General features: G+C 39.5%; 1 protein-coding gene across 1 annotated transcript in view; it reads right to left on the reverse strand.

Annotated features, from left to right (window-relative positions):
• AGBL1 (AGBL carboxypeptidase 1) overlaps positions 1–23,286 on the reverse strand; it is a gene marked incomplete at its 3' end in the record, with an annotated part of 388,115 nt that overhangs the window by 10,123 nt on the left and 354,706 nt on the right. The window contains exon 19 of the mRNA XM_024749339.1: positions 10,220–10,349. Coding sequence (XP_024605107.1) covers positions 10,220–10,349 — 130 coding nt within the window. The remainder of the gene's footprint in view (positions 1–10,219; positions 10,350–23,286) is intronic.

The following is a 23,286-nucleotide window of genomic DNA, read 5'->3' on the forward strand; positions in this document are numbered from 1 at the left end:
TGGCACTCTAACACCCATGGGTTAATCAATGGCCCTATCTTGCTTATTCATCAATTGAGTCAACAAATATTCGCTGGGTGCCTGTGGTGTGGCAGGAGAAATTAAAATTTTAATATAAGGCAGTACTGCCCTCAATAACAATGACAAGAACAACAGTAGTTAATTTATTGAAGACTTAACGATGCTTCAGGTACTGCGCTAAACACTTAATGTAGATTATCTCATGATGAAGTAGGTGCTATAATTATCCCCCGTTTTGCAGCTGAGAAAACTTAACAGCAAAAATAAATAAATAAGTAACTTGCCTAGGCTTGCTTAAGTTTGCACTGCTATTAAGTATGTGAGCAAGTAATTGAACCTGAGTTTGCTCTCATCCAGACTCCATGTTTTAAAACACTTTTCAGGTCTATGTTGCCTCTTCCAGGAGCTGTTTTGTTGGGATGATCCCACAAGTGAATAGGTCATCATATTGCAGTGAGAGGAGAGAGACACACAGGGTTCTCTGGGAACCCAGATAAGGACACGCTGCACAACTCATGGGGCATCATTCACACTGCACTTTAAGGAATGGCACCCCTGAAGGTGTATGATGTGGTGGTCCTGGGGTTCTCTAGGGAGTGATGCCTAAGATGAGTCCTGCTGAATGAGGGCTGTCCAAGCAAACGGAAAATGAGGAAGAAAGGACTATGGGTATGAAGAATTTCAATAATTCAGAATAAGACTACAGAGTGAAGGAGAGTGGACCTTAGGTGTAGGCAGAAGTAGACAGTGGTCACATCATTAATGCACGTGCACACCATTCCAGGATGTTTGGACATTTTCCCGAAGGTGGTGAAGCAGCCATCGAAGTATTGGAGCAAAGAGGACCAGCATGATCAGATCACCAGAACAGGAGTGCTAAGAATGGATTACAAGGACTGAGACCAGGCAAGAGAAATGACAAGGGCCTAGTTTAAGTCAGCAAATATAAGTATGGATGAGAAAGGACTTTTGGTGAGAGAGTAAGGAAGTAAAATCTATAGGAATTGGAGACTAAATGGATTTAGGGGCTCAGTGAGGAAGAGGTTAGGAATAATACCTAGATTTCGGATTAAGTGAATAGACAATATGATGTGCTTTTCCCCAAGGCAAGGAACATGGGAAGAGATGCAGATTTGAAGGTTTCGTTCAGTTAAGTTTTGTTTTGTCTGAGCTGGAGTGGTTAGTTTTGAACTTGTTCACCCCGAGCTAAACTGATTCCCCTGTGTCTCACTTTCTTCATCAGCGAGGTGTAGAGTGTGGATTGGATTACGATTTTGAAATCAGGCTCTCACGCATCTCCCTAGTGCCTTTCCCAGTGAATTACTGTCTGAGTTAAGTTGCAAGGTTAATTTAATTCACGCAAACATGAGCTCCATCATTTCTTGCTCAGCAAAGAGACCGTTCAGGGCCACATGACTACGCTACTCACATGCCTTCACCGTCTTTCCCCTCCATTCTTTGGTCCTACCCTGGTTCCTCTGTAAGCTAACTGGGCACCTTGTTCAAGAGGTTGCCCACACCCATCTCAAACACACCTCCCCTAGCCATTCGCCCGTTTCCGCAGCTCACCTATTCCCGATTGTTTACTGGTCTGCTTTGCCAGCTTTAAGCTGCTGTGTTTTCCACTCCTGACATCTGGGTCTCGTTCCTGCTTCCCGGCAGCAAGGCCTCTGCATTATTTATTCCATCGCCACAAGAAAATGAAGGCGAGGCTGGAGCTCAAAGGAGGCTAATTCTGGGGAATGTGATGGAAACCCAAAACAGCAATGCTTCCAATTAAACCCACCAAGTCTCACTAAAGCCCTGGAGATGCCAGCCTGTGCACAATATTTTGCAGACAACATTCAGCCCAAGCTCTTGAGTAGAGTAAACCTTTCTATGAGGAAAATGCTATTGGTGGCATGTTCAATTATCCAAGAACCCTGTTTGCAAGACCACATTTCCCAGGCCTTTTATTGACAGTCATGCTCTCTTCTTAGCAAGTGTTTCATCTGAGTTATCAGCACCATCAGTCATGGCTGAGGCTAACCACAGCGAGCATGTGCAGCGCTTATTCCTATAACTACCTGAAAGAAGATTTGATGCTGCTTTCCCTTTCCTAAAGTGAGAGACTTTCACTTAAATTGCGTCGCTGTGGGCCAAAGTTCCAACATGGCCTTAGAAAAGCAGCCTTTACTTACAAATCAGTTTTGTCCCCCTCCAATGTCTAATTTGGGGTGAAATTTTTCACATTTCACTAAGCAGAAGGTATTAGTAACTAACCGGTTATGAGATTTCTCACAGTGGGACCCTTTATTACATGTTATAAAATGCTGGAGGAGGTTTTCTGCCATTCCACTGTTATGTATTATAATATAATGGCCTGCCTGTCAAAATATTTCAATTACATTGAAAGAGCACATGTACATTAATGCAAAATCATGCAGTCTAGTATGAGGCTTTGTTTTGTATGTAGCACCCTCCTGGGAAGTAATAATTTTAATCTCTGCTGTTTATTTAAATGCTTGATACGTACCAGTCACACTGCTAAGGTTTTACATACACATTTAATCAGTATAAAATTCCTGAAAGGAGGCTATCATTCACATTTACATATGAGGCTCAACTTTTACTAAGGTTAAAGGAAGTTAAGTGATTTGCACATGGCCTCCCATTGAAAACCCATGTGTTTTACCTCAAACTCTAACTGGTCTGGCTCCAAAGATTTTCCAGAACAAAATATTATAAAACATTGGATTTATCAATGATAAAGCACAGTATAACAAGTCTGTCAATTAGCAAAATTAAGAGTGAATGACCAGGCTTAACCTGAGGTCTTGCCTAAGCTGATTTCTACTCGCTTTCTCTGGCCAGCTGTCCCTCCGTGAGGAGGGAGCTTAACACCCCAAGAGGGTACTCGTGCAGTGAGGCCTTGGCAGGCTCCCCAGCAGTTAAAACTGCTCTTTTTCTCCAGCTTTAGACATTGGAGGGAGAGAAGCAGCAGTCTGGCCACCACCTTTGGACACAGTGCCTTAAAGCTATCAGCCTGGGTGAGGCCTCTGCCATCTATCTCACTCAGTTGCAGGTACTAAATAAAGCTCTCAAGGTAGAAGCATTAACCTACCCACTTTGTGTGACAATGTCAGTTAGGGTAGAGAGCTTATCGGGAACCCTGTCTTCATCAGAAGGTGGGATCTAGACTAGTCTTTTTGACCCATGGCAGATTTCCAAATTGTCTGGATAAACCTAGGGAATGGGGTATGAACACTGACCCACCACCATGCCTAGCCACTCAATAAAAGGAAGCTTGCCTCCGTTTCCTGAATCCTGTCTTGGAGGACTGTTAGTTGTCTTGGACCCTAGGCTGGACTGTGCTTTGGTCTTGGCAAACCCTACTTTCTGGGACTAGAACTTTGAGCTCTATGCCTAGTGCCATTGGCCGTGATCATCCCTGCCTTGCTCTCTCACTAGAGTCCTCCTTGGACACAGATATTTAGCAGATGAAGCACAGGTCTCCCCACGTCTTCATCTGAAGCCTGTTCTGACTTGCAGCCCACCCTCACAGAGAATACCTTTATAGCAAAACTAGTCCATCTGGCCCTGTCTCTTGCCTTCCTCCCATTTCCACCAGCGCTGAGCAGAGGCACCTTCAACTAGGCTGAGGGAAACACTGATCCAGGCAAACACCCTCCTATTTTCCCCTCTACCTCACCTCCTAACCTCAGTCCATTTTGCAAAAAATGAAAAAGAAGGAATTTTCTCAGACTTCTTTGAAAAATCTAACTGGCCTTCCCTGTAGCATATGGGGAACCCCAGGTTTCCAGTCCCTGTGATATACATAGAAATTTCATTGGAGATACTAGTCAGAGAGAAGGGAGTATTCCCTTTGCTTTCCAACATAAGTTTATCCAAGAAACCTTAGCAATTCACTTAAATGTAGAGTATTTACATCTGTAAAAACACCTACAGGATTGACATAACACACTACTATATATAAAATATATAACTAATAAGAACCTACTATATAACACCGGGAACTCTACTCGATACTCTGTAATGACCTATATGGGAAGAGAATCTAAAAAAGAGTGGAGGACTTCTCTGGCGGTGCAGTGGTTAAGAATCCACCTGCCAATGCAGGGGACACATGTTCGAGCCCTGGTCTGGGAAGATCCCACATGCCGTGGAGCAACCAAGCTCGTGTGCCACAGCTACTGAGCCTACGTTCTAGAGTCCGTGCGCCACAACTACTGAGCCTGTGTTCTAGGGCCCGTGTGCCACAACTACTGAGCCCACATGCCACCACTACTGAAGCCCATGCGCCTAGAGTCCGTGCTCCGCAACAAGAGAAGCCAGGGCAATGAGAAGCCCATGCACCGCAATTGAGAGTAGCCCCCGCTCGCTGCAACTAGAGAAAGCCCGTGTGCAGCAACGAAGACCCAAAGCAGACAAAAATAAATAAATAAATAAATTTATTTTAAAAAATAAAATTAAAAAAAAGAGTGGCTATATGTATAACTGATTCACTTTGCTGTACAGCAGAAACTAACACAACATTGTAAATCAACTAGACTCCAATAAAAATTAATTAAAAAAATAAAAATTACAAATTGTATGCATTCTCTTGTTATCATTTAAAAAAACACCTACAAAACATGGTTTCTGGTATGTTAAAGAAGCACAGTTCAATCGTTATTCTGATAGCATGGGAACAATTTTAAATTAAAAAAATGGAATCAAATTATTATTATTTTTACCCAGGAGCTCCATGGGTTTTTTTTTTTTGGTTTGGGGATTTTTTCTTTTTTTTCCCTACTCAAATATAAAAATATATCCTCAAATACAAAAAGGGAATTCTAGATTCAGCACCTTAGCCTGAGTCAATGAAAATAAGTAACAATAACACTTGTTCTTCTAACACTTCTGAGGAGTAAAGTGGAGATAAAATAAATTATGTGTATAGAGTATCTTGAGGCCCTTGGAGACAAGATTTCAGGAAGGGACATGCCATTTCTTTTTCCCCTCTCCTTTCGTGCCTTTTTTTTTTTTTAAAAAAGAAGCTGATTAACTAAAAACATATGCCAGAGGGACAGAGAAGACCAGGAAAATCATTTAAGCAGCTAAAAGTTCTGTTCCATTGGGCCCCAGAGAAAGACAAAATCAAAATATGCCCTCCCTGGCCCCTGGCAGAAGGCGCCCTAGTTTTTGTGAGTGGTAAATGGAAATCAATGAGCTGCTCAGAGAGCACTGCAATCCCTTTACCAACACGCACTCACAGCGCAAGAGCCAAGGGGATGGGAATCCATACCTCTCCTAATTCTGAAGCCCAGACCCTTTGCAGTGGCACAGGGGCCAGGTAGCTACAACCCAGCAGCTCAGAAGAAACTGCTCATCTGGCTTCCTGGGAGCTTGCTAGAGCCTGAGAACTTTCGCCCACTCCCCCAAGCCATGCCCTACTGCCCCGAGCCTTGTGCCTCCTGGCCCTTATGGGGTGCTCGCTCCACAAAGAGGAACACTTCAACGCTTCCTGCTCATCGTCAAGCCTGTCTGCTCCTCTGGGCTTCTCCGCTTACGTACATTTTCTCTGGCCAGAGCTTACTGATTTCTAATAAATCTTCTCAGCCTTTCTCTGTGTTCTGGCAAAGATAATCTTCCTTGGTTTGACTTGCAGGCTTCCATGCTGGTCAATTTAATTTGGGACAGCCCCCTTTACCTCCTAGCTGCGTTTCAAAGCTCTATGACTTTGCTTTGATTTCTCTTTAATTCTAAGTAAATATAAATGTAAATGAGTACATGAACAGAACTTGAATGAGTTTTGAGTCAATGAGTTTTGGTGTAACTGACTCTTCATTCAAAATATAGAACATTTCCACTAACCTAGAAAGTTCCCTCTTGGCCCCTTTTATTTAATCCCCTTCTAGAGGCAACCACTGTTCTGATTTACTTAAATTTTGCATAAATAGAAACAGAATATGTGCTTCTTAGTGTCTAGCTTATTTCACTAAACACGTTTCTGAAATTGGTCCATGTTGCTGAGAATATCTGTAGTTTATTGTTATTGTCTTTAATTTTTTTATCTTTTTTTTTTTTTTTTGCGGTACGTGGGCCTCTCACTGTTGTGGCCTCTCCCGTTGCAGAGCACAGGCTCTGGACGCGCAGGCTCAGCGGCCATGGCTCATGGGCCCAGCCGCTCCGCGGCATGTGGTATCTTCCCAGACCAGGGCACGAACCCGCGTCCCCTGCATCGGCAGGGGGACTCCCAACCACTGCACCACCAGGGAAGCCCTGTCTTTAATTTTTTTATCTTTTTTTTTTTTTTGCGGGACGTGGGCCTCTCACTGTTGTGGCCTCTCCCGTTGCAGAGCACAGGCTCTGGACGCGCAGGCTCAGCGGCCATGGCTCATGGGCCCAGCCGCTCCGCGGCATGTGGTATCTTCCCAGACCAGGGCACGAACCCGCGTCCCCTGCATCGGCAGGGGGACTCCCAACCACTGCACCACCAGGGAAGCCCTGTCTTTAATTTTTTATTGCTGAATAGTATTCCAATGTATGAATATGCCAATATTTTGTAGGTTTCTGGGCTTTTGGCTCCAACATCTGGAGCAGATTTCCTGATCTTCTAACGAACAAGAGAGACAGAAAATGGAAGTTCAAGAAGATGGGAAAGAGACCACAAGATCAGTGTGATGTGAGAACTATGCCATCAGTTAATAAAAAGCTTCCTTTCTTTTGCTCTGTGAGGTGACCCTAAATTCACCAACTCTTCAATTTCACAAGGCAGAAGGTCTAAAAGTCCATAATCAGGCCTGTAGACCTCTGAAGAAAGAATACACCTCTCTACTTTACTACTAGTACAAGAAAAACTTTTACTCATCTTTCAAGTCTAGCTCAAATGGCATCTCCATTTCCATAACCTTGAGGGAAAGTGGCTTAACCTCTCATTTGTGTTCTTACAACTCCCACGAGCCTTGGTTTCAGTTTTTACCATCTTTTACTACATTGGTTTCTTTGCAGACCTGACTCTTCTTTCTACCAAGGAAACTATGGACTCCTCAAAGAAAAGGTACCTTCTGGCATCTAGCACAGTGATGACACACATGGTGTAAATGAGTAGACAAGGGGATGACTGCCCAGATGGATGGGTGGATGATGGACAGATGGATGGATGGACGCATGGATGGATGGATGGATGGATGGATGGATGGATGAATGGATGGATGGAAGGATGGATGAATGAATGGGTGGATGGATGAAACAATTTGTGAATAATGCCATATTGCTTATAAACTGAATGAATTATCTGGTCTTTAGCAACCCCCAGAAGTATCATGGCATTGCTTTCTCTCACTGTCTTGCATTCTCATTGGTTCTAGGAGTTTATATTATTCTACCTGCCAATAGGCAAATGTCTCAGTATCATCTAGAACAGGTGGAATCTTCTAGCCACCAGAAACTGGCTTCCTGATGCTTTAAGAAATATTTTCATAAGAGTCAAGAGTTTGGGTGGAGTCACAGTTAACCTACGACTAGCCCAAGAGGTAATCTTGACTCAGTGGAAATCTTCCCAGTACAGGACAGGCCTGAGTACTGAATGAGTGACAGTGCTTCTGCTGTCAGCAGGAGGCCAGTTAAATACAGTCGCATAGGTAGCTGAAAGGTGATGTTGAGCCTGTAGGAGAGCTTTGTGACACTGTGAATTGCATCTAGGGCTCAGCTGTTTCTCACCCACCTCTCAGATGGCCCCAGCAGGAAACAAGTCTGTGGCTGTCATGTTTACAGTTAATTAATGTTTATTCATATTTTTAAACAAGGCTTTCACCTGTCATGCTTTAAAATAAATGTTCTGCTCTTCAATTAGAGATTGTCAGAACAGAGAGGAATCCTGTTTGTTACGGGTTGAATGTGTGTATGCTTAGCTGTGTATCAGGTTGGAACCTTTTTTTCTGTAAGTCTTTCTCTCTCCTCCCAGAGGCTAAGGCCTTCTATTCAGAGACATACTTTTCAAGATCTTGACTGTGATATTGGTGCTCTGCTATGTAGGCCATGAACTTGCTTCTACAGCGTAGACAGCATAGATTACAGCATCTCCTTGCAAGGGGGTGGGTGGGAGCTAGCATGAAAATATTGCACATTTTGACCAGTGTAGAAAAAGCATTCTTAAGGGAAAAGGATGTGCTTTGTCCTCTTTGCAATAAAGTGTTGACTCAGCAAGTCTGAAGTGTTTAAACTCTGTACACTCCAAAGAAAGGTCTGGCCCTCGACTGACTCCTGGGAGAACACCTTGACATCTTTGGAATATTCTGCTAGATAAAAGTGTCTTTCTTTACCTGGGCCTCAGGCAATGTGAGAAGGTTGATGCTGACAATGTGATATGTGGCGGGGTTCTTGTGCCGCAAAGTGTCAGTTTGACCTCTGAAGGGTCTGGAGACTGAGTAACTAAGATCAGCCACGTGGGACACCATGACTACAAAATAACCTCTGATAAAAAGTCCTGGACACCGAGGCTCAGGGGAGCTTCCCCGGTTAGCAACACTCTACCTGTTATTACACATCATTGCTGGAGAATTAAGCACTGTCCATACAACTCCCCTGGGAGCAGACACCTGGACTTACACCTGTCTCTCCTTGACTCTGCCCTCAGTGCCTTTTACCTTTGCTGATTATAATCTGTATCCTTTCACTGTAATAAACTGTAATTATGAGCAGAAAAACTATTCTGGGTTCTGTGAGTCTTTCCAGGGAATCACTGAACCTGAAGGTAGTCTTGGGGACACGCCAACACATCCTCTCAAACAGTAAGTGTTGAAGAAAGATGGAGTTCTGGGTGGAAAACCAGATCAGAACTGAATCTCAACTCTGCCGTACGCTTCCTGGTGATGCCAAGGAAATCACTTGACCTCTTCACCTTTTTGAGAGTTAAATAAGCTTCTATATTAGATATTCATCCATTGTTTCACTAGATATTCATTGAATGTGACACTGTTTTGATGACATAGTACATGGTCAAAATTTGGCTAATGGTAGAGGCAACTGTCTGAGTTGGTTCATCCGTGAGCTTTTCCACATTAGTTTAAGTTCCTTAGGTTAGGTAAGCACTCTAAATTTGGACATATGCTCCTCTGCACTTTTGCAGACAGATATGTTCACAGTTTGTAGTCAATAAATGATCAGTAAAGCAATTATACTCCAATAAAGATGTTAAAAAAATACAAATAAAATAAACGATCAGTTTCACACAGTTACTTAGCTAGTATTGCCTCCTATCTTATCTTGAGCCTAAGTCTCTGGATCCATATAGTCTGTTTTTCATCAATTGCTAAGTTATTATAGGCTTGGGAAAAAAGCCTACACATGAAAGTGCCTAGCACAGTGCCAGAATCATCGTTGGAATTTAATAAGTACTAGCTGAATGTCAATCTGAACATCTAGAGGATTTTTTTCCAAATAATATTTGGAGAAAATACCATTTGGAAAAAATACCATTTCCTTTCTTGAACAATAACTGAAAAAAAAATAGAGACCCAGGAAATGGGATGAAGTGCAATTTTTTGCCCACTTTTCACCAATGAGTATTGAACTACTGCTTTGCTCCTATTGTTGGTTAAACTGTTTCCCAAAAAGATATGTTGAAGCTCTAACTCTCAGTCCTTACGAATGTGACCTTATTTGGAAAAAGATTCTTTATAGATGTAATCAAGTTAAGAGAAGACCGTATTGAATTAGGGTGGGCCCTAGTCCAGTGTCTGCTATCCTGATAAGAAAAGGGAAATTTCTACACAGACACACAAAGGGCAAAGATGGCCACGTGAACACAGAGGCAGAGAGTGGAATTGTGCCCCGCCCCCCCCAAGCCAAGGGATGCTAAGGATTGCTGGCAATCACCAGAAGCCAGGAAGAGGCAATGAAGGTTATTTCCCATAGCCTTCAGAGAGATCAAAGCCTGCTGACACTTTAATCTCCAGACCTCTAGCCTCCAGAAATGTGAGAGAATATGTTTTTGTTGTTTTAAGCCACCCAGTTTGTGGTACTTCGTTATGACAGCCTTAGGAAGTGAATACCCTCCCCCCCCCACACACACACACACTTTACAGCTTGTCACACACAGGTCTTTGGCTTGTGTCTGGTCTTCCTGCCTGGACAGAATGTATTCTGCCTCCTGGGAGGTGGAAGGAACCAAGCAAGAGTGTAGAAGCAGAAGGAAGTGAAGGCAGTAACTCACCATGGGACGCCGGCCGATGCTGCCCAGGTAGTGCAGGAGCCCTTTGGCGTGGTAAATTGTGGGCTGCAGATGGGCACTGGGAGAGAGCCACTGTCTGTTCAAATCCCCTCCTCTCAGTGAGCATCTGTGGCTGCAGGAACAAACAAGTAAATAAATACACGTTTAGAAGAAAATAAAGCTCGACAAGACAAACAATTAAACTAACGAATCTAACTTCCTTCTGTCTTCTTCTCAACTGACATCAATTGAAGTTGTCCAGAAAGATGCATATCTGGCCTCTAATCTCCCAATGTGCCGTGATTATTCACAGCCCCTAAAAGAACTTAGAAACCATATTTAACTTGATTTGGGGTCACCAGAGTTTGAAGGCAAAGCTTGAGAAATGTTCCCTGCTATACAACACATCCATGGAGAACAAATTCAATAAATTTCTCTAGGCTCTGGGACCTTCAGGTCTACAAATAATTAAGTTGAGCTCAATCTATCATGCTAGGCATATTACATATGATATTTCTAGGTGGCCCAGTAACTCTGGATATTATTGCACCCCAATGAAGAGACTGACACTTAGAAATGGTTAAATAAATGGCCCGAGGTCACATAACTTAGAGCTAGGCTGTTCATCCTGGTCTGTTTCCCTCTGAAAAAAAGCATAAGGCTCTTCCTCCTATCACATTGCTTCTGCCCACCCTGTCCATATAGATGACACAGAAAGCTTGACATTTACTCAGAGAGCCAGACTATCATTTTCAGAGACATCATCATGGAATATTAGCTCTAGAAATGAGCTTAAAATCATACATCTCCTCATCTGGGAAAAGGGGATGTTCATGTTTGAAAGAATCAAGTCGCTTTACAAAGGTGACACAGCTGGTTAGTGAGAACAGTGACTGCAATTCAGAGGGAAGGAAGCTGAGTTGCTGAGTGACAGGTAAGGTCATCCTAAAAGCCAAGGACGACCATAAATTACCAAGCACAGCCCATTCTCTAGGGAGGCAACCAGAAGTCCTGCTGAAACGTTGTTTATTCGATAGGGCTAAGGATCAAGGTACCACAGATTAGGAGGAAGCAGTGCAGTACTTCCATGGCCTAGTCCTCCCAACCCCCTACCCTAATCCCTATCGCCCACCTCCTGCCGCTCTTGTCTTTCCATAGTTCAGCTTGATCAAACTGCACACAGTTCTCTGAGCAATTGTGCCTACTGGTCTCATTGCCAGGACTCTCCAAAGCTCTATCCCTCCTCACCTATTCAACATTCAGGGATCAGCCCTGCAGGGAAACTCTCCCTGATCACCAGGCCATTACATTCTGCTCCTATTTGTTGCAATAGCATCCTGGGACAACCTTCATCAGAGTTCTTATAAAAACCTTTTTAGATTTTTTTAAAATTTCTTTTTATTTCTCTTACATTTGCAGTTAGACTGTAAGCTTCCCAGAGGCAGAAACAGTTTCTTTGTTACCATCAAAACCTTAATATAGTAACTGTGTCAGAGTTGGTATTCAGTAAATAATTTGGAGTGAAAAAAATGTACTAGATTTAAATGTAGAATCACATACATTTTCTGTTTAAAGAAAAAACGCTATTTTCAATAAACCTTGGAGGTGGAAGGAAAAAGGTTCAGCCTCCTCCTTTCACCACTTTTTCATCTCATGTTTCTGAAATTATCTTTAAATATTAGTTTCCTGCTGCTTGCTAGCCCCTCTTACAGCTCACTGGAAACTGAAAATCACTAGATTAATCATTTATCCCGATTTCACCATTAACATATTTTGACTTGAGAAATGGGAGGTTTTTTGCATCTACCTCTCTTTTTTGTTCTTTTCTTGCTTTCCACCCCCCGCTTCCTCTTTTTAATAGCAATGACATCTAGAAATAGGGTTTCTGCCTGACGACCAAGGATGAAGGTAAAATACAAAGCAGATTTTTGGAAAGAAGCAAATAACAAGGAAAGGAGCCAGTGTCCCAGACTTTCTCCTGAGCTTATTTGCTGAGTTTAAATGAATTTCTTTTCTCAAATCGAGGTACTTGCAGGCACCAAATCCCAGAGCCTCAGGATTTTCTTTAACTGCTCTGTGATTCTCCTTGCCTTGACCTGGATTCTCATCAACACTGGGGATTTCTTTTTTCTTTGTAACATCAAAAGTAATGAAATCAGTGAAGGCCCCTTAAAAGCACTTCTGTTTGTAGAAATGAAAATGCAAGCATTATATGTGTCCAACAGCCAGCAATTCTATGCAACTCTCTCTACCTCTTCTTTCTGTATGTTCCACAAAGACCAAGTTCAAGAGCAATGTCCACATGGAAAAGACTTTACCAAACAGCAGATATACTGCTCTAGATTACAGTTCTTCAAAAAATAGGAAAGAAAAAGTTTTGTGTTGCAATCAGAATGAGCCTGAGTGTTGGTTAAGGAGATCAAGTCTCAACGCCCAGCTCTGTCACCAGATATGGGGTTGGGGGCCCCTTTGAGAGTCAATATTGTCATATGCAAAAGAATATAAGTATAACCTATCTCCCAGGACTATTTTGAGGGTTAAATTAAATGATCTCTATTTTAGGTATCTCCATGGAGAAATACCTACATAACTCTATCATCACCCTTGTTTATGTCCATGTCATGTCCACACCTATATACACATGCACGTCTCCATCTACAGCTGTATCTACATCCTCATCCACATCTACAATACTCAGGGACGCATAGCACCACTTGGACTATGTTCATTAGTTCCTTATCTCATCCTAATATTTTTCCTTTTGAATAGTAATCAGAGAGCTATATGCAGGTTGATTGGAGGGGAGTAGAATCTTGGCTAGGAACCCCAAACCAGAGGCTGTGGTTAGTTTTAAGTTCAAGTTGACTTGAGCACTTTTAATGGTGGAAGCAATGAGACTTAAGAGAAAAGAAGTTATCTAAGGAAAAAATGCAAGGATATAACAATATAGATTGCTGAATGGATTATTGAATATACCAAGCGGGACATTAAATAGTACCAAGAGGAGGATGGCATCTAAGATTGACTAGGTACATGGATTTGGAGAGAAACTGGGCCAATGTGAGACTTAGGCAAGCTGTTAGTTGGGGATAATTTTTGTTTCACAGTGGTGGAGACAACGGTGCATTCCTTTGGTATACGTAGATTGTATGAACTCGGGAAACCCGTATGTGTGTATTTGTATTCAGCGCTCTGTGCGTGGCTATAATTTTGAGAGTATCTCTGTGTGTGCCTATGGCTTCTGCAGTTCCTAGATCTCGGCAATTGTAGATTATTACAATATGTAGTACACCTAACTTGAGTGCTTTTCCTTTTAAAGCAAATACATTTTCTTCCAATCTCCAAATCAATTTGGCATTTTGTGTTAATAATATCAGAGATTCATGCAGTCAGGGGAACTGCTGCCACTCTTCCTGGGGATTTGTTTTAAGCATTTGAAGAGGAAATGCACCCCATCTTATTATCTACTGTAGCATTTCTGAAATGACAGCTGCTCCCTCTATGTGGAGAGAATTAGCAGATGGACAGCTATGACTGGTTGGCAATAAATTCAGTGCCTCTAATTTCTGAAAAGGGGTCATCCCTCAAATAGAGTTTGAAGTCCTGCTTTGCTTATAAGGAGAATAAAATGGCGAGCATTGCTATTTTTTTCCCCACTGAAAATTGCAAACTTACAGAGCAGGGGAAAAAAGCACTTCCTTTTGGTTTTCACAGGGGGAAGTCATTTGATCCAAATAGTCCTCATTTCTTAAAAGAAAAGCTTTGGTTTAACTACAGTCTAGTTTAAGGTAAAGCTTAGATGCACAAAGTATGCTAGGTCTAGGGTGACCAACCATCCAGTTTGTCCTGGAATGTTGCAGTTATAGCCTTGAAATTCCTATATTTCCCAAGAAACCCCTCAATTCCTGGTGAACGGAGGGGTTTCAAAGGTAGGATCCCTGACCAGAGTTGGGTTTGATTGTTTTAATTGACTTTGAATGTTATAGTTGGGGTACACTCTCCCCCAACCTCAGGCACCTTTGCTCCCTATTTTTACCTCTGAGTGTTTTATGTATATATTATGAGCCTGCTTTTTTTAGGTATTTGCAGCCCGTGTCTAGGATGTCTCTCTAACCATTAAACCTGCAGGTTTTGGTAAGACAAATTCCTTCCCTTAAAAAAAAAAAAAAAAAAAAAAAGGTTTTTGTTTTCCTGAAAACATGGTCATTTTATGACCAAAAAAAAAAACTCAGTCAAAATTATAAAAAAAGAATCAGAAGGGCCAGTCCTAAGAGCTCACTGAATAAAAGCTGCCAACTTCATGGTAACCTAAGGATAGCCTTAAAGGTCAGATAGTCTAAAGGGAAATGATGTCACTGTAAACCAGTTTCTTAAGACTAATTGTGGATTTTATGTATCTGCTAAGAACAGGGCTTATCCTGACCAGAGAATGGGAAATAAACCATATAACCAAAGGCCTTGACAAGCACACCCTGACCTACCAGGACCCCTGAAGCAAAGAAAGAACCACAAGTCAGAGGAAGAAAGAGGAAAAAGTGAGTTGCTTCCTGAAAAACCATCTATAAAGCTTCATTGAGACAATAAAATGACTCAAAAATCTCCCATCCATCCGTGCCTGATAAAAGGAGAGATGGGGTCCATCAGACTGAATGAGTGATGCCAGGCTTGCTGATACAAGTGCCTGTGGCACAGCAAGCTCTGAAGTCTAAAGAGAGGTAGCGTGCTTGAGATTTAGCAAATGTCTGAAGAGACATCCCCCCTACCTTCCCACCTCATTTTCCCCACTATTGTATTAGTCTTTTCCATGTTTTAATTTGAAAACCAATATAGAGTTAAGATGAAAATGTGTTTTCTCCAAGTTACTTTGAAAAGTCTGGTTTCATAATATCATTCAAACATCCAATGGAACAATTCAAAAGATAACAAGGTGAGGACAAGCTGAAATCAGGTCAGACCAGATTAAGGGGTGGGTAAATATAGGTGAGCCCTACACTATCACTTGTATAAATCAGGAATATGTAACCAGTTAATTCACATTTCTACATAGCACTTGATCCCATATACAACTGACTCAATAAAAATAGGTATCACTCCCATTGAAACAGTTAATACTCTAAGGTTAAAGTTTCTAAAGCTATGTCTTGAGACCTTTGTCTGTGCCAACAATTCTGAGACCAGCCAGGGTGTCAGTAATCACTTGAGGTCACCTATTGCAACTGGCTGATATTTTGGACCACATAATATTATTTACCAGATATGAGTAAGAATAATTCATTTAATTTATGAAATTTTAAATACATTAATAATCTTCACAAAAAGCTGTCAGAATGGGAAATTATAAAAAGCATTTCCCAAAACCAAGAACTAATGATTATCTCCGTAATGTTAAAAAATTAAAAAATAATCTTTTGAAAAAAGTCCAACACTCATTCCTGAGAAAGACAATCAGAAAATAAGAATTGGTAGATACTTTCTGTGTCATATGTACGTGTTTAAAAAGTATGCATCGGGCTTCCCTGGTGGCGCAGTGGTTGACAGTCCGCCTGCCGATGTAGGGGATGCGGGTTCGTGCCCCAGTCTGGGAAGATCCCACGTGCCATGGAGCGGCTGGGCCCGTGAGCCATGGCCGCTGAGCCTGCGCGTCCGGAGCCTGTGCTCCGCAACGGGAGAGGCCACAACAGTGACAGGCCTGCGTACCGCAAAAAAAAAAAAAAGTATGCATCAATTCTGCTTCTACATATATATATGAATATAATGACATATTTTTTATATTATGACCTAGAAAACCAATGACTAACTCAATAAATAATTCAGTAAGGTAATGGGATATAATATTACAATACAGAAGAAAATGCTCATATAAGAGAGTGGTTGAATAATTCGGTGCATTTAAAAAATGGAGTATTGTGCAGCTATTAAATGAAGAAGAAGGTATCTATGAACTAATATGGAATGATGATTTTCATGGTATAAAGTTAAATGATAAAACGTTATGTAAAATATAAAAAGCATATTTAAGAATGAAGGAGACATTAGACAATACACATACATCTATTCGTTTGTGCAAAAAATACAAGATAAATCAGAAACTAATAAGACTGATTACTTACAGAAGGCAGATGGAAATAGGATATAAAGTATGGATGAATGGGAATGGGGTAGGAGGAATAAAGGGCAAGTGACACCTCTCTGATCATACCTTTCTGTATTGTTCCAACTTTTAGAATCATGTTAATGTTTCATATACTTATATGAATAAATAAATATAATGAGAAAACCATGAATAGAACTCCAAATGGATTAGTTACAAATAAACAAACTCTATGGCAAATAAATAACACTTACGGAAGTAGGAAGGAAATAACTGACTCAATTAACTTTAGAAAAAAATATTGTTGCTATATACTCTAAAGCTAAAGACAAAAACAATAGTACACAAGTGTGTTTTTCACAGCAGTATTCAATTCTGAGCTACCAATTCTAAGACTGCTTTGGATGTATTCTAGAAGTGAGTAAACAAGTAACTTAATTATGAGTAATAACAACAAGTTTTCTCATAGTCACAAAAAGGAGTTATAAATAAAGAATTAACTCTGTAGTGTTGTACTGGAATCAGAAGTATCAGCATGAACTCATGGTTTCCTACAGAGAGATAGATAAAGAAATAGATACAAAAGTATGTGTATTGTGTGTGTGTGTGTGTTCATGCATTTATTTCCTAGCTCTGTCTACTAGAAGAACCTAGAAACAATAACCCCTTTGTAGCAATGAACATATAAAATGCTCAGACCACATTTTCTAAGTATCATTATTTAATCAAAGAAATCAGGACTTCTTGAAGTAATGCCTGGGTGAGGAAAGAAGGATATAAGTCTAGAATGTATTATGATGCCTGAAATTTTTAAAGTACTCAAAAATAATGGGAACATGTTGAAATGACAGAGGAATCAATTTTAAGGGAATCCCAATGACCAAATATGGTAAGATTTGAACAATAAAATCAATAATAATAAAAGTAATAATAATATATTATTATCCATAAATAAAGTAAATATTTATAAGTTTGTACTGATATAAATAAATAAAGGAATAGCTCTTCATTTGAGTAGAATTCCAATTAGTAAATACAGAAGGAGTGAAGGAAAATAAAGTTATTATTTGGTAAATATCATAATAGTAATTGTTGCAAGCAAGAATCATCAATGGATGCTAAAATTAGTGGGTGAAAGTATTATGAGTAACAGAATATTTACATAGACTTGGAATATCTCCCCATAAGATACTTACTAATTTCAAAGGGAAAAAAATACTAAATTTATGGTGAAGAAACACAGCAGATACTGCCGTAATCAACTGATCAAAGATAACATCACCATTAGAAATACATAGCAATGTCATATATCCAATGATACGGTGCACTGAGAAGGGCAGAGCATCACCTATGTGATGCTTTTGCCAAAAATACAGGATATGAATTTACTCATCAGACAAACCCAAATTAAGGTGTATTCTCCAAATAACAGACCAGAACTCATAAAACATGTCCAGATCAAGAAAAACAAAAAAAGGATGAGAAGCTCTTCTAGATTGGAGGAGATTAAGAAGACATGAATACTAAATGCATTGTTATGATTGGGGAAAGGGACTTTATCGGCACAATTGGTGAAATATGAATAATGTCTGTAGAGTAGTTAATACTAGTGTCTTGATGATATTTTCATCATCATACTGTGGATATGAGAGATGTTAGCATCTTGGGAAGATGGATAAAAAATATACAGGGGTTTTTTGTACAATTATTAGAACTTTTCGGACAGATGCCCATTATTTCAAAATAAACACTTAAAAGATTTTTAAAAGTCAAAATTTTAAAGGGAAGAAGTTCTATACTTCATGAAAAAAAATACATGTAACAATTTTAAAAACTCAGAAATGAGGTAACTCAATAAACAGTTAGAAAAAGAAAATATAACTTTGTAAATGAAACCTAGACTAGAAAGAATATGAGTGAATCAATACAAATCATGCCTTATGAGAAAAATGTGAAAAGAAAAAGTTTTAATCCTAAGGAAACAAAGAGATGAAAAGGATTTAAGAGAAAATGACACATAATGACACACTGAAGATAGGCAAAAAGTGACCAATGTAATACGAGCAGGTAAGAAAGAAAACAAAGCTAAGGATCAGAACAAATACTATACTAAAAATACTAAAAAACCTGTACTGAGAAAACTCACATAAAATAATCAAAAAATTAAAACTACATATTGAAATAATTTATTACGTGTCTGAGATACATAATCTTGATCCAGAACCAACATCAAGACATAACCTAGTAATATTACTGGATATTAAAGAAAAAGAACACTCATTGGAGAGCTAGGCAATAAAAGCAGGGGACTTAAAAAGGGAAAATTAGGTTATCCCTTTTTGACAGCAATGCATCAGAAGAAAATTGAATAGTGATATTCAAAGAATTAAATAAGACATTTAAGGAAAGAAAATAAGAGACAAAGATGTTTGTATCTAACAAAACTGATCTTCAAATACAAAGAGGGACAGACACATTGTTATTAATATTCAAGAACCCAGGTAATATTATTCCCATGATCCTGTCCTGAGAAATATATTAGACAACAAACTCCAATAACCAAAACGACCAGAGAGATATGGACATTTTCAATTTTTGTAAAGTAACCTGTGGATGCCGATGCCACAAAATTTGTTTTACATGATTATAATAGTTCACTCCACCAGAAGTTCAGCCCTTTGAAGGTAAGATTGGGTCTTGTCACATCTCTGAGTCTCTAGAACCCTGAAGAGCACCTGGCCTACAGAAATTACTTAATGAATGTATACTAATGTGAATAAAATGGAATTTAAATTGAATTTCTAATGTCCTAAATGAAGTATGCTTAAATAAATGTTTATTAAAGCAAAGTCAGTTGCAAAGCAAAACAGTTTTAAGACCTTCAGACGCTTTCTGACAGCACAAAAGAAAAAACACATTGTTCCCAGTGTTTATTTTTATCTTAGTTGTCATGTCTGTGATGTAAAATAAAATGAATACTTATATTTCATTTAATATTGAAAGATCCCATCACTACATGAAAAACAAATAAGGTCCACCTCATCTATTTACATCAGGCCAGATGATTATAAAAGCTGTTTTTTCTCCTCATCACCATCATAACTAACATTCATTGAGTGCCAGTCTTTTGTTAACTGCTTCTATGCATTATCTCCACTAATCTTCACAACAACCCTACAGGCATTTGTTATTATAATTGCCACTTTGCAGATGAGGAAATAGAAGTTTACAGAGGTTAAGTAATTTGTCTAAATTAGCATGAGTAGATTAGCTTCTGAATCCAGAGCAGACTGCATAATACAGAAGCAGGTTACTTACAAGGTGCCTAAAAGTCTTAACCACCATATAGACATATCAACCCAATGTCCTCAAGGGATGAAAGATGGGGGAGAAACCTACAGAAATGGACGACCTTTGCCTCCCATACCTACATGAACCAGTGTGTCTCAGCTTCCATCTGATTTGCACATTGAACTTTAGAGTCAAACTTTGAAGAAAGGATTACAACGTTTAATATGTTCATAATTGATGGCTTGTGAGTCCAGTGCCATTATTCGACCTAGCCTTAGAAGTCTTTGGACAATTTAGTCTCCAGGTTTCTCATATGTAAAATTAATACTCCCCTGCATACTTGACCAGTTGGTGTAAGGTATAAAATTATGTTCAGAAGACAAAAGCATTGTATAAAAACACACATTAGTCATTAATTCACCGTGTATCTATTGTCACAACATCTACTATGTGTCAGATACTATTCTTATCCTGAGGAATACAGCAGTGCACAAGCCCTACTAGGAATCTGCATTCTGGGGATTATCATCACATGGTAATTAAAGACAGACATATGTCCATCTTGTTTGTTAATTTTTCAGCACCAACTCAGCGCAGTGACCAGCACATGGTAGGCAAATAATTCATCATGATCCAAGGAACTCCCCATTCTACTGCTGAAAAATTTCTTCTCTGGGCAGCCAATATCTAAACTAAAACTGCAGCTATTTTTTTTAAACTGTTAATTCAACAGATTTAATTATGGGATATTGATTTTTCCTGATCATCTCTGTCTTGGTAGGGGTCTCCATACTGCTACAGTCTAAAAATCTCTGTACTTTCCTTCTTAGAGAGAAATGCTTGATGAAAAAATTCCATGTAAAGCTCAAAACCATTAACACTGAGAAAAATTTTTTTAATTCTTTTTCTAAAATTGCAATGTGAGTTTCATTCTCTTATCCTTAATGTGAGAGTTGGTAAGTTTACAGCTGCGATCTCCCAAAGAAGCCCAGAAATTAGGGTCCTTTATTGGACCATAACACCAAATAATACCCCATGTTTCTCTTCCTGAATGGAATAAAATCATAGCTCTTTACTTGTTCCCTTTTTCTATGCCTCTGAAGCTTCTTTCATATTAAGGTAATTTTTCTTTATGGACCAGAAGGTATACTGGATATTTACAACTCCTTGATGTTCTGTAAGCCAAAAGGTATCTCTAGAGAGTAAAACTCTTCCCTCTCCAGCTAACTAGTAGAGGTAGCAAGAAAAGCGATTCTCTGCTTTCTTCAGAGGATGTCAATGTGTTTAATTCTGGTGTATAATAAAATCCAGTAGAGTCTCCTGGGGAAAGAAACAGAGATGTAGAAAAATAATTTCTGCTGATTGGGAGTTTCAGTAGCTAGGAAACATTCACCTCATCCCCTGAAAGCAATACTGACTGCCAATACCATCCTAGATAAAGGAGTGAAGAGTATCATCCAGGAAGTCTGGTGTTTCTTCTTGAAGTCCTCGCAGGAGAAAGTAGAAAGATAGGAATGATATCACTTATAGTGCTGAAGAGAAAGTCAAAAGACTGAGTTTTAGTCTTGGCTTTGACACTTGCTTTCATATGATCTTAGACAAGTTCCTTGATTTTGTTGAATCAGAGCTGTCATTTGTTTAAAACAAATTAGGACACGTGATATTTAGCCAAGGAAACACTCCTTTAAAAATCCATTACTCTAAGTAAAGACTTCTAAGAAAAGGGAAAAAGAGAAAAAGAGATACACAAGGGGAGAGGAGGGTAGAGAGGAGAGTTATACGGTTTTACTCTTTGAAACACAGATTCCTAAGGAGAAAAACTGTCCAAGATTTATCACCTAATACATGGATAGGAGCAATTGCCTCCACAATGGCTTTCTTATCTTCTATTTCTCATAACATTTCTCTCCCAACTTGACATAATTCCAAACTGATATTCAAATTCTTCCAGTGGCTTACCATTACCTACAAGAGGATGTATAAACTACTTTGGCATTCAAGATCTTCTACAAACTGGTCTCGGTTCACCAATCCAACTCTTGGTGAGCATTCCTGTTTGCATCACCAGCAAATACTGTCCTGAACTTCTACTTAACTAAACTACATACTTAGATTATAAATCATTCGAGGATAAACTTTTTTAAAAATTTGCTTCCACCCTTATTCTCAATAATTTTATTACTGACCAACACAAAGCCAGTACTATAAGCAAGGCAGATGTCCTTGTTGTTTCCAAAATAGTTTGTGCTCTCCCAACTATCAAATCCTCTCCACTGCTGATGGAATCGTGTCTGATCCTTTTCTTTTTTTCTTAGTCTACCCACCTTTCAGGAAACTTTTCAAACCCTGCCCCTTTCATGAGACTTTTTTTGACTGCTCCAATGTATAGCAACAATTTCTCCAACCTCTGAACTCCCTTAGGAAAACACAATAGTGAAAAGTTTATATGTATAGTCAATAGAGTCAGGTCTGGTTCTGCAACTTGCTAGGTGAATTTGGCTAAATTATTTAACCTTGCTAAATTTAAGACTCCATAATATCAGATAAGAAGTATTCCTGCCTCTCAATCTCTACCTAAAGGAAGTAGTAGTATCCTACTCACAGATTGTTGTTTGTCTCTTAGAATTAAGCAACAGAACATACTGAAGGCACTTAGCAAAATACTTAGTGAATGCTCAGTGACAAACAATAAATGTTTTTTTTTTTTTTGCGGTATGCGGGCCTCTCACTGTTGTGGCCTCTCCCGTTGCGGAGCACAGGCTCCGAACACGCAGGCTCAGTGGCCATGGCTCACGGGACTAGCCGCTCTGCAGCATGTGGGATCTTCCCGGACCGGGGCATGAACCCGTGTCGCCTGCATCGGCAGGCAGACTTTCAACCACTGTGCCACCAGGGAAGCCCTGTTTAAATTTTTTAAAACAATTACAGCATTCATGTTTGCATCACCCTCAAATACTGTCCTGAACTTTCATTTAACTAAGCTATATGTGCTTATACTTAGATTATAAATCACTGGAGGATGAACTATACTTTGTGTGTTTATTAAATATGCTTCAATCCTTACCATTGTGCCCTACATTCAATGGGTCTCAGTAACGACTTGTTATATAAAAGCTTAGAGACAAATTAGACTATAAATATAGGACTGTTCTCCTTACGTTTTCTTTTAGATTTTCAGTAAAGCATGAGAAGAAAATAAAAACAGGAGAAAAAAACTATATTTTTCACTTAATCCTCAAAACAGTCTCCACTTCATATCTGAAGAAACTGCAGTTCAGAAGGTTTACATAACTATCCATAGTCACATATTTAAAGCTGGAATTTGAACCAAGGTTTTTCACCAAATTGAATAATAGGTGGCACAGAGGAAGTCTGGAAATTCATCTACCTAAAGCACAATCTACTGACATCTTCTTCTTTATTGTTTGCCCTCATTTTCTTTTTAAAAATTTTATTTTATTTTTTTTATACAGCAGGTTCTTATTAGTTATCTATTTTATACGTATTAGTGTGTATATGTCAACCCCAATCTCCCAATTCATCCCACCTCCACCACCACCCCGCCCACTTTCCCCCCTTGGTGTCCATACGTTTGTTCTCTACATCTGTGTCTCTATTTCTGCCTTGCAAACCAGTTCATCTGTACCATCTCTCTAGATTCCACATATATGTGTTAATATACAATATT

Source organism: Neophocaena asiaeorientalis, unplaced genomic scaffold (assembly GCF_003031525.2).
Source record: "Neophocaena asiaeorientalis asiaeorientalis breed wild unplaced genomic scaffold, Neophocaena_asiaeorientalis_V1.1 scaffold201, whole genome shotgun sequence".
Taxonomy (NCBI): domain Eukaryota; kingdom Metazoa; phylum Chordata; class Mammalia; order Artiodactyla; family Phocoenidae; genus Neophocaena; species Neophocaena asiaeorientalis.